Source organism: Malus sylvestris, chromosome 14, assembly GCF_916048215.2.
Source record: "Malus sylvestris chromosome 14, drMalSylv7.2, whole genome shotgun sequence".
Taxonomy (NCBI): domain Eukaryota; kingdom Viridiplantae; phylum Streptophyta; class Magnoliopsida; order Rosales; family Rosaceae; genus Malus; species Malus sylvestris.
The window spans coordinates 22,335,607-22,348,024 of NC_062273.1; the positions used below are offsets into that span (position 1 = coordinate 22,335,607).

The 12,418-nt window shown below is 39.3% G+C and overlaps 2 protein-coding genes across 2 annotated transcripts in view; one reads left to right on the plus strand and one right to left on the minus strand.

The window, feature by feature from the left end:
• The first annotated feature begins 260 nt into the window (after window positions 1-260).
• On the plus strand, window positions 261-7,582 carry LOC126599288 (ubiquitin-conjugating enzyme E2 27-like). The gene is made up of 5 exons (XM_050265645.1): window positions 261-559; window positions 1,067-1,115; window positions 1,654-1,813; window positions 6,913-7,002; window positions 7,211-7,582. The coding sequence occupies exons 1-5, from the start codon at window positions 379-381 to the stop codon at window positions 7,316-7,318; spliced, it is 588 nt and encodes a 195-aa protein (XP_050121602.1). The 5' UTR covers window positions 261-378; the 3' UTR covers window positions 7,319-7,582.
• The window catches only part of LOC126599286 (uncharacterized), a 33,400-nt gene continuing 22,820 nt past the window's right edge, over window positions 1,839-12,418 (minus strand). Inside the window, exon 2 of the mRNA XM_050265643.1 lies at window positions 1,839-2,190. Within this exon, the coding sequence (XP_050121600.1) occupies window positions 1,969-2,190 (222 nt within the window). The 3' untranslated portion in view covers window positions 1,839-1,968. The remainder of the gene's footprint in view (window positions 2,191-12,418) is intronic.

Genomic DNA, 12,418 nt, shown 5'->3' on the forward strand with positions numbered 1-12,418 from the left:
AAAGTTGATATGACAAATTAAAAAAAATGTGCAAGTTCATATGACATTTCAAAAAATTTATTTATACACCGTATAAATACATATAAAAAAACTTTGACGATGTAAGATGATATTTTTCGAGTGCTAATAATAATTTTTATATAGTAATTTATTTAAAAAAAAACCTTTAACTGGTTAGTTGATAGTGAAATTTGATTTACCCTATCTCTCTCTAGTAAGTGCAAGTAACTACCGTTACGCATAAAAAAATGAAGTGCAAGTAAAGCATACATTCGAGAAAGCGATAGAGAGCGAGATAAAGGCGAGAGCTTTATTTGCCGTACCGCCATCTCCCACTCTCCTAGAGTTCTTCTGCTAATTCTCTCCGAGTAATTAAAGATGGTAGACTTCGCTAGGGTTCAGAAGGAGCTTCAGGAATGCAGCAGAGACATCGAGCGCTCCGGCATCAAAGTCATCCCCAAAAGCGAAGCCACTCTTGCCCGTTTAATCGGAACAATTCCCGGCCCAGTTGGTACTCCTTATGAGGGCGGCACTTTCCAGATCGACATCGCATTGCCAGGTTCAATTCTCAATTGCCCTTTTCACTGTTTGCTGCTGTTTTGTATTGTACTCGTAATTTTGATGTTTTTTTCTGTTTGTTTCCCGAGCAAAAGCCCAGAAAGTGAAATGGGTTGTGCCAAAATTGAAACTTTTCTATGAAAAAAGGTTATGGCAGTGAATATATTGTTGGGTTTAAGTGGGTTTGAATGAAGAAATTTGCTGCTAAAGAAAAAAATTAAAAAGATGTTAATTTGTAATATTTGGGTTGTTTAATTTGGAGGGAAGTAAGTGTGTGAATATTAATTTGTTGAAATTACACTTCCTTTTCTTGTTCTTGTGTGTTCTGACCCTGTGCTGTTAGATAATTTGGTTTGGGTAACTTTTGATTGCATTAATATGCAAAAATTAATAGTTTAGCTAATAGCTGGTTGCTTGTAAACATGGGTTTCGATTCGTAACGAATGAGAAAGGAATATACTAAACTTACTACTAACACGGCTGTCAACTGTCTGATTTCTTCGTGCAGATGCGTACCCTTTTGAGCCTCCCAAAATGCAGTTTACGACCAAAGTTTGGTAGGGCGAATTTATGTTCATATCTCTTCCTCTAGTTTCTTTTCTTTCTATTCTGGTTGTTCATTGACCACACAGTGCACACACTGAGTACTATGAGATGTCCTACATAGCCGTTTAGGTCATATTGCATATACGAGTATGCATTCGGAAAATAGACTTAAATTTCCCGGTTTGATAAGACTGAAAAAAGAAGCCATTAAGAATAAAGAATGAACGAAGAAGGTATACTGAAGCCCAGCTTCTGATTCGGAATTAGAACTTCTTTTAGGTCTCTATGTAGTCAACCCAGTTCAAACTGCAAGTTGACGACTTTGATCGAACTTTCTTTGATTTGGCTTGGATGTCAATGTTGGGTTCTTAGTATATCCTGTTTACTGACCTTTATAATGTTAAGTAAGAACAGTTTGTAAAGTAGAACAAAACAACCAGGTGCCACTGTGTAAGATTGCGGGGACTGATGAATTGGAATACTCAGAAAAACGATATGCATAGGAATCATTAATGATTTTCTGTTGTGTATATATGTCATATGTTGAAGGCACCCTAATATTAGCAGTCAAAGTGGAGCAATTTGTCTGGATATTTTGAAAGACCAATGGAGCCCAGCTCTTACACTGAAGACAGCACTTCTTTCTGTACAAGCTTTGCTTTCTGCTCCTCAGCCAGATGATCCTCAAGATGCTGTGGTGGCACAACAGGTCTAAACTAGCGTTTTTCCTTTAACCAGCGAAGAAGGCTTTGGTGTATTTAACACAATACGTTGAAATGAAGGAAAGCTTATTTATTGATATCCCCGATAAGCTACAAATATGTACATATACATGAGTCAAAATAAGCACACAAGAGGGAGCCTTCACAAAGGTTGCTTAGGAGAAGTCTCAGCAGTCGGTAGAGCCCCAGAAAGAGAAGGCACCGGAGGGGTATCATTTGGAGCCTCAGTACTGGACAGAACCCTAGAAGGAGGAGGCATCAGAGGTTGATCATTTGGAGCTTCATTACGCGGTACAGCCCCAGAAGACGAAGGCAATAAATGCCTTTGGAACAAACCCACAAATCTCTGATGATCAAGTAAAACCTGACCATCAGTTTCCTTCATCTGGTCAAGCTTCCTCTTCATGTTTGTAGCATAGTCATGTGCGAGCCGGTGCAACTGTTTATTCTCATGCTTGAGCCCTCTAATCTCCTGTTTGAGACTCATCACTTCAGCCGCCAATGATTCAACTTGGCGGGTTCGAGCAAATAGGCGTTGGGCCATATTAGACACAGAACCTGCACACTGAACACTGAGAGCCAGCGAATCCTTAACAGCTAACTCATCAGACCGTTTGGAAAGTAGTCTGTTATCTTTGGGAGTGAGAAGGTTCCTGGCCACCACCGCAGCGGTCATATCATTCTTCATCACGGAATCCCCAACGGTAAGAGGACCAGTAGGGGAGACGAAGGATGGGCGCCATATGTTGTCTGGAGAAGGCGGGGCTGCCTCTTCAACAAGGTTCAAGTCAAAACGACGGTCGGAGGGGCCAGACATTTTCAAAGGTGTTGAAGAGAGAAGAGGTCGGACAAATCAAGATCTTAGAAGTGCAAGAATGAAGCTTCTACTGGTGGAGATTTAAGTGTGCTTTGGAACTTAATGCCAGCCCCTATAAAAATCTGCACTTGACGAAGCTTCAGAAATCGAAGAGGCGCCTGCTCAGAAATCGAAGAGGCGTTTGCTTTCTCAAAAGCTGGGCTGCTTAGAGATCACGAGGGTTGATCTCAGAAATCGAAGAGGCGTTTGCTTTCTCAAAAGTTGGGCTGCTCAAAGACCACGAAGGCCAATCTCAAAAATCGAAGAGGCGCTCGCTTTCTCAAAAGCTGGGCTCCCTAGAGACCACGAGGGCCGATATCAGAAATCGAAGAGGCACCTACTTTTCCAACCTTTTCCAGCCTTGTCAGCACCTGTCACACGCACACTCAGTTTTGCGGAAATTATGGGCATTCTGTCAAAGACTTCTGGGGAAGTAGAAAACACATGAATCTTACTGTTCAATCACCCACTTCCTACACGCAACAATAGCTCATGGGTACCACAGATAACTTTGCCAAAGTTCTCTGCCAAAGTTGAGCACGTGAAGCTTGCAGCTCCCACTACATCGCTCTGACCAAGAAGGGTAAAAGAATAGCAAAGAAACAGCACTAACAAAGTTTAGACCCATAAATTTTGAAGGTCTAGCTACCATATTATTACCCACAAGGGTAAAGGAACAGTACCACTGCTGGATAATTGGAAAGTCCCTGTGTGTCAACCTCTGTGCTTCGTGGCAAGGTAGACTAGCAAACATGCCCAACCTTTACTCACATTCGAGAAAACACTCCCAATAAGATTGCTTGCTCCAAAATCGAAGAGGCACCGTCCTCCGAATCTCGAGAGCCAGACTCCCAACATGACTACTTTCTTAAAAATCGAAGAGAGGGTAAAGGAACAGTACCATTGCTGGATAATTGGAAAGTCCCTGTGTGTCAACCTCTGTGCTTCGTGGCAAGGTAGACTAGCAAACATGCCCAACCTTTACTCACATTCGAGAAAACACTCCCAACAAGATTGCTTGCTCCAAAATCGAAGAGGCACCGCCCTCCGAATCTCGAGAGCCAGACTCCCAACATGATTACTTTCTCAAAAATCGAAGAGACACTGCTCCCCGAATCTCGAGAGCCAGACCCCCAGCATGATTGCTTTCTCAAAAATCGATGAGGCATCGTTCTCCGAATCAATCGAAGAGGCGCTCGCTTTCTCAAAAGCTGGGCTGCTCAGAGACCACGAGGGCCGATCTCAGAAATCGAAGAGGCACCTACTTTTCTAGCCTTGTCAACACCTGTCACACGCACACTCAGCTTTGCAGAAATTATGGGCATTCTGTCGAAGACTTCTGTTGAAGTAGAAAGCACATGAATCTTACTGTTCAATCACCCACTTCCCACACGCAACAATAGCTCATGGGTACCACAAATAACTTTGCCAAAGTTCTCTGCCAAAGTTGAGCACGTGAAGCTTGCAGCTCCCACTACATCGCTTTGACCAAGAAAGGTAAAAGAATAGCAAAGAAACAGCACTAACAAAAGTTTAGACACATAAATTTTGAAGGTCTAGCTACCATATTATTACCCACAACTGTAAAGGAACAGTACCACTGCTGGATAATTGGAAAGTCCCGGTGTGTCAACCTCTGTGCTTCGTGGCAAGGTAGACTAGCAAACATGCCCAACCTTTACTCACATTCGAGAAAACACTCCCAATAAGATTGCTTGCTCCAAAATCGAAGAGGCACCGTCCTCCGAATCTCGAGAGCCAGACTCCCAACATGACTACTTTCTCAAAATCGAAGAGAGGGTAAAGGAACAGTACCATTGCTGGATAATTGGAAAGTCCCTGTGTGTCAACCTTTGTGCTTCGTGGCAAGGTAGACTAGCAAACATGCCCAACCTTTACTCACATTCGAGACAACACTCCCAACAAGATTGCTTGCTCCAAAATCGAAGAGGCACCACCCTCCGAATCTCGAGAGCCAGACTCCCAACATGATTACTTCCTCAAAAATCGAAGAGACACTGCTCTCCGAATCTCGAGAGTCATACCCCCAGCATGATTGCTTTCTCAAAAATCGAAGAGGCATCGTTCTCCGAATCTCGAGAGCCAGATACCACAGACCACTTTTTCAAAGTGCTCTGACAGAGTTAAAACATGTGAAACTGGCAGCTCCCACTACCGTGCTATGACCAAGCAGGGTAAAGGAATAGCATTACTACTTGTTGTTAGGGAGACTCCTATATATGTCGACCTCCATCCCCAACGGACAGGCAGACCTGCAAAAATGCTCAACCCTTCATCATATCTGAGAGGGCACTCCCAACGAAGCCTTTCGAAATATTCAGCTTTCTTTCCCCCCGATAATACCTCTGCAAACAAGCTATACTAGAGCAAGAATATCTCATATCATCAGGGTTAAAAGCAAGAGTATCCCATATCATGCTTTTTCCCTGTCTTTTCTTTTGGCCTTGTTTTTACCTGCAAGACAAGGAGAAAGAGAGCAATTAGTCAGCACTTGGAATCAAGCTTCCAGCCAGGAACTGACTGCCTGGAACCCCTTACCTGATTACTTACCTGGCATTGCTCTCGAGTACTCATCTTCAACATCTTATGTTTCCAGGGAAGATTCCGCATCTGCTTGAGGAACAGATAGGGCAAGTGCGAAGGATACAAGGAAGCATGTGGAGACAAGCGTAACAGCACACGTGCCGATACATTCATTACTCTGTCAAAAGCAAAAGTATCCCATATCAGCAGGGTGGAACGTACTCTAGATTTGATGGACTTGTTTTGACCCTCAAATTCTTCAGTCGGCCTTATACTCTGGAGGAAACCAGAAAACCCTCCAGCTCAGTTCAAGAATAAGCCTGTGGAAAGTTACTTCTTCAAAAGCAAAAGTATCTCATATCATCTCTTCTCATTTTTCTTCTCTTTATCCTTCATGCTGCTGCAAGATGGGGAGAAGGTGAACAATCAGTCGGAGCTCTGATTGCTTACCTTGTCTGTCACCTCTTTCAGCAGACCCCCTAGCTCGGCGACTTGGGGGACTCCTACTACATGGTTTGTATCGCGCTTGACCAAGCCTGAAACTACAAGTAAGCTTCAAGTGAAATTGATACATTACCTTGTGCATCTCCACCAGTTAAAGATACCACCCCTGGATGGAGGAAGAGTACTTCCAGAGAAGATGCCACATCTACCTATGAGACAGATAAGGCAAGTCAAGACGACACCACACTCCGATACTTAGAAGTTTCGTGATTACGAGATCATTCTCCCACAATATTTCCTAATGTCATTTGTACTAAATCATTCACTTGTACTCACTAAATGAGAGCTTGAACCTATGTACTTGTGTAAACCCTTCACAATTAATGAGAACTCTTCTATTCCGTGGACGTAGCCAATCTGGGTGAACCACGTACATCTTGTGTTTGCTTTCCTATCTCTATCCATTTATATACTTATCCACACTAATGACTGGAGCAATCTAGCGAAGATCACAAAAAGCGATCGTTTTCGCTACCTAGGATCTATCTTGCAAGAGAACGGAGAATTAGATGGAGATCTCAACCATAGAATACGAGCTGGATGGAAAGAGTGCATCCGGCGTGTTGTGTGACCGTCGTAGGCCACTGAAGCTCAAGGGAAAATTTTATAGGACGGCAATAAGGCTAGCGATGTTGTATGGCACAGAATGTTGGGTGGTGAAGCATCAACACGTACACAAAATGGGTGTAGCGGAGATGAGGATGCTTCGTGGGATGTGTGGGCACACGAGAAAGGATAAGATTGGGAATGAGGATATCCGAGGTAAAGTAGGAGTAGCCGAAATTGTAGGAAAGATGAGAGAAAATCGGCTCCGGTGATTTTGAACATGTGCAAAGAAGGCCGACTGACGCTCCGGTTAGAAGATGTGACTACGGGACAGAGGTTCAGGGCCGAAGGGGTAGAGGAAGACCTAGGACAACTTTGGAAGAGACTCTAAGAAAAGACTTAGAGTACTTGGATCTAACGGAGGACATGACACAAAACCGAGCGCAATGGCGTTCTAGGATTCATATAGCCGACCCCACTTAGTGGGAAAAGGCTTTGTTGTTGTTGTTGTTGTTGTTGTAGTACTTAGAGTACCGGACTCGATTGCTGCTAATCTTGCCCTAGTGATGCCTCTTGTGTATTATTTATGAAATTCTTCTCCCTTTCTAAATTAGTATGTCTATGTTGATACTGCAGTATCTGAAAGACTATCAGACCTTTGTTGGCACCGCTCGGTATTGGACAGAAACATTTGCCAAGAAATCATCTCTTGGGATTGTTGAAAAGGTCAGTGTGATCCTGCCTTCTCTTTGATGGAAAAAAAAAACAGATAAATTTTGAAACATAATTCACCATAAAATAAAAAAGAGTACTCCTTTGAAATCAAACTCAAAAGTCTGGCAAACTCTTAGTTTATTATCTTATTAATAACTCACAACGAAGAAATTATCTGGAAATCTGGAGATCTGTTAAGCTAGTGGATTTTACATTACAGGTACAGAAGCTTGTTGAGATGGGCTTCCCTGAAGCTCAGGCAAGGAGTACTTTGGAAGCCGCCGGTGGGGATGAGAACTTGGCCCTTGAAAAGCTTTGCTCCGGTTAGCTAGAATTAAAAACTTTGCTCTGGTTAGCAGAAAAACGGCAGCTGCCGGCAGAGATATAATCTTTTAAGTATATAATGCTACCCACCCTAAGATGCTGGAAAGCATACTGACATCAAGGATTAACTGGATATAAGGTTTTCTTTGTTTAGTTTAGAGTTATATTCTAATGCTTTGCTGACTTTGTCTGTACTCCTATTGACCAAGTATGTTAAAATGTGGAACTTGGGTAAATTTTATTTCAGCACTGTTGTTCTTTCGATGAAGGGTTAATTGTTCTTAATCACTCGAGTACAAGCTCCTTGGGGTTCATTGTGGGTAGCTATTTAGTTCCTGCTTCTTTGTAACTTCGGATCCTTTTTAATTTCTCTGGTTTGATCAACTTCTCAACCGGTGTCTATTTGCTCTCTCGTCTTCTGTCCTAACGACTCTCATCTCCATTGAAGACGAGGTTCTGTGTTCGATTCTCTCTTAGCATTGCTATTTTTTGTTCGATTCTCTCTTAGCATTGCTTTATCAAAAAACGAAGAGAACTTTCAATTCTGGTTACACCAACACTCATACCAAACTCAGACGTTTAAGCAAAGAAAAGAAAAGTAAGACCTCAATTTCTGGTACCTACATTATTTGGTTTTGATATTTAATAAATGCACAAATAAAATTAATAAAAAACTGGTATTGGATTGCTCATTATTTCGTGTGCGTGGGAAGAGAAATCCTATATATAAGTACAAATGCACACAATACATATGCATTTTTCGCCATCACCGCTTCAAATTGAATATTTTACAATTCTTCTGCGATCGCACAAAGTACACGAAGCAAAAGAAAGAGCGTTACAAAAAATACACAACGCGAAACAACGAAGTGCATTTTCGGAAAAAGTAATTAGTAGCAATGGTAAACAGCCACTCTCCTTGAAGGAGGAGGTTGACACACGATGAAGAAGGCCATTGCAAGCACCAACGCCAGCACCAGCCCCAGCAGCATGTTGTCGGAATCCAAGCAGCAGATGAAGCTTCCCATATTTCTCTGAATCCTTCCCAAACTTTCTGTGTTTTCTTTCTTCTTCGGAACTCGAAGAAACAAAGTTAATCAGTTGAAGGGTTCAAGTGATGAGTTTTATGCCCCTTCATCCACCAGGACCACCACATATCAAAGAATGCAGCCAATCGAGAGTGGACACGCTTTGTTCAATAATGTTGTGATTCTTTTACTTCTTGTGGTTTTGGTTTGTCCTGCTTCTTTGTGGCTAGTAGTCCTCTGGATTCAGCAACATTATTTATGCTTCTAGTAAACTCTTTTCTCTTCATACCAACTAGTATTACAGTTTAGAACGTATATATTTCTCCTAATCAGTAAGTGAGAGGTTTCAAATTCGACTCACATAGATAACGAGGACATATAATATCTCATTTGATTTTGATCCCTAGTTACAGATGATCTATTATGTTGCTTCACCCTCCGTTCATAGTAGAATATCACCTCTTCCATGTGGTGCAATGACAAACGTTTAATTTAGGGTAAACTGCCATTTGACCCATTGAACTATTACTCTAGTTGAAATTGACTCCTGAACTATTATTTTGGTAAATTAACTTCCTGAACTATTTGAAATAAGCCAATTGACCCCTTGTCGGTAGATTCCATCCACTATTTCATCAAATTCAAAGAAAAATTAGTCTTTCCTTAATTAATTCTTACTTGTCAACTATAACCAACAATGTAATTATGACATGTGAAAACAAAATAATGTGTAATGACAATGTCAGATGGTCCGTTATGTAAACGCTTGGTTTTTTATGTTTTCTCATTATGCTATATATTTTTGAATTATTTTGTGTCCATGTGTCAAAATTTTATTGGTGGTTATAGCTAACAAGTAATAAATAATGATGAAATGACTAATTTTCCCTTGAATTTGACGAATTGATTTAGCAATCTAACGGCAAGGGGTAAATTGACTGATTTTAAATAGTTCAGGGGGTCAAACCGTAATTTACCCTTTAATTTATAAGAGTTAAACTTGAAATTTCACACATATAAAAAGAAATATCACCAAAATTGTAGCACATATTATGTTTGCTATTATGTCTGGCATACAAACAGAAAAGATGCAATCATACCAACTCACATGCATCAAATTTCATCAAAACTCTGAAGTTAACTAAGTTTGGACGAAAGTAATACTAGGATGTGTAACTTTCCCTGAAGTCTTTATCTTGCATCCCCTTCTTTATTCGACCAAAAAAAAAAAATCTCCGCAGGCCCATTTCACAAAATCAGAAGGTAAAGTCCAAAGCTTTGGGCTTCTTTGATTGGACTGCTTGTTAGAAGTTTCGGAAACATCATGTACATACTGATCTGATGAAAAACTTTTCGCCTTTGTCTTATAATTCAGTTGATGAAGAGTATTTAATCATGCGTTCGAGGTCCTCCTTTTCCCGCTATTATCGCTTGTATCAACATCCTTGACAACGTGGCCATTTCGACATTTTGTCTTCTCATTAAAGAAAATAATAATGTTATGATTTTGACATTAAGGTGTCTACTCTGAAAATGAAACAATCGTACAGAAAATACAACTGCTTGGGGTTAAATATTGAGTGATCGATTTATAGTTTAACAAGAATTGTTTTAGAAAAAATGTCCAATAAATATAAATAACGGTAAATGGTTAATCATATTTTAATCACTTAAGATTAAATGATAATCAATATAATATACAAATTGTGATTTATTAGTTAATTTTGATACACGTTTTAGGCCAACACAACACCCCTCAATCTCATCGATATTGCTTTTTAATGTAACGACTTATTTTAGGTTTGAGGTTTTTCCACAAAAGATCTCGGTGATATTAACTATGAACCTCACATGCATAAATTGTATTAGCTTTAGTATATCTATGATGTAACACTCTGTTCCGAGATAATTAAGATAAAAAGAACAAGAAGTTTGGTGAAAATATACTCATCACTACCTAACTCAAATATATTTACATTGCCATTCTACCTAACTCAAATGTGACTCATGCAGCAAAGGAAAATTACATCGAATGAGCAATGAATGCAATGACATGTTTGTTTGATGTTTCTAGAAAAACCTTGGCATGCTTGGCCCTTCCATTGCCATTTTATTATGTCGTGAAAGTTTGAATCATCTAGTCAATGACATGTCAATTTTCTATTTAATCACCGGCACTATAAACTTGACCTTGAATGTGACTACCACTATATAATTAGATATAAGATTTTGACTGTAAAAGCGGTGGCGAATCCAGTAATTATCTTCCAAGTAGCACAACGAAGTCTTACGTTACTTTGCTAAAGTTTTTTTTAGATATGTATCCACTTACATTTTTTACGATACTACTGGAATTGAGAAATTTCATATGCAAAAATTAACTCTTTAGCTATTGTCACATGTAAAGCACTTATGCTCGCTCGTAAGAGAGAAGACTATTGCACCTAGAAATCTCCCGTCCTCCTCCTTCCCTCTTCATGCCCAAGGATAACACCACTACAACATTGCAAAGTTTCATGTATAGAAAAAATATGGGGTAGGTGTTAAAGAGTTTATAATTCAATTGATTAAAAATATTTAATCATGCATTTGAGATCCTCAATCTGATTTTTTTTCCTTTCAATATCACTTGTATAATAAGGGGAAAAAAAGAGAGATATTAAATCTATAATTGTATTAACTCAAATATAATAATTAACTTATTTGTTATTAAAATAAGTATTAAAATATCATTGAACAAAATTAAAAAATAAATATTAACTAGTGAGTACCCAAATAATATCATTTTTTCTTAAGCAGAAGGCTAACGAGAGTTTAACTTCGTGGGTTGAATATCACCCTTCACTTTACTAGTCACTAGTACGAGGACTAGTGGGTAGATATGCGATCAAATCAGCCACAAAGTAACAAAAATTTGGTGCCTTGAATTGCAATTCTACTTAAATTCACATGCAAGCTTTGTTTCTTGTAATAAATGTGAGTATCCAACTTCTCTTACTCTTTTGAATAGGTTCGGTGGAGGTTGTTAGAATTCATTTCCATCTCATTTGCTGCGACTTATCAAACTATTAATTATTATTCATTCTTTCTCACGTTACTTTTGCACAAAATTACCATCCTTTTTACCCTAGATCGAATAATTCAACCCTCCAAAACCAAAAGAATGAATCTTTGTAGTTAGAGTGGATCATTGTTTTTATTAGAGTTAATTTATAGTCGTTGAATTGTTGGTGATGGAAGGTCAGTTTTCTTTTGGTTCGACAAATAATTGGATGGCTCGATTCTTAGCCCTTCATAATTTTCACTCATTTCACTTACAGTTTTTTCTCGGGTTTCAAATGCTAATCAAGCTCAAAGGTTGTCTTTACAAGATTATTTTGTAGATTTATTTCCTTCTGTGGTGCACCAGATTCTTTGTTTATCTTTGCCTTTAAATGTAGAGGATGACAAACTGATCTAGGAGCATTCATCTATTGGGAAATTTTCCTTTTCTTCTGGTTATCATCTTATTTGGAAAAAAACATAGCGATTGTGCTTGGGCTAAGGTTATTTGGTGACATTTTATTTCGTCTTGACTATCTATTTTGGTTTGGCTGTTCTGCCTTGACTGTCTGTTTTGTCTTGGCGGCTTTTTCATGACAAACTTCCTATCGTTCATTACAAACTTCCTACCGAAGGTGTACCACACGACGTGTTATTTCTTTAGCATCAATTTGTTGTTTATGTCATAATTCTAAGGACTTTACTGTTCATCCTTTCTTCGAGTGTCAAATTTCTAGCCAGCTTTGGAGGTGGTTAGCGTGTCAATTTGGTATTGTTTTGTCTTTTTCAGATTCTCTGGCTATTTTTCTGGGATGCCTACTTTCGTAAACTCTTTTCTCAACAGTTACACAATCTTTGGATTTTTACGGGTCTTTCTACTTCTTTTGCTATTTGGAAGACTCGAAATAAGTTTATTTTTTTAGGGTTGCCCAATCTATTTTCATCGTTTTTGCATTTCTTTCAATTATGGGATCATTCATAGTGGAAATTTTATTCCTAGTTGCTCTTAGAGTTCTAACGCTCATATCCTTTCT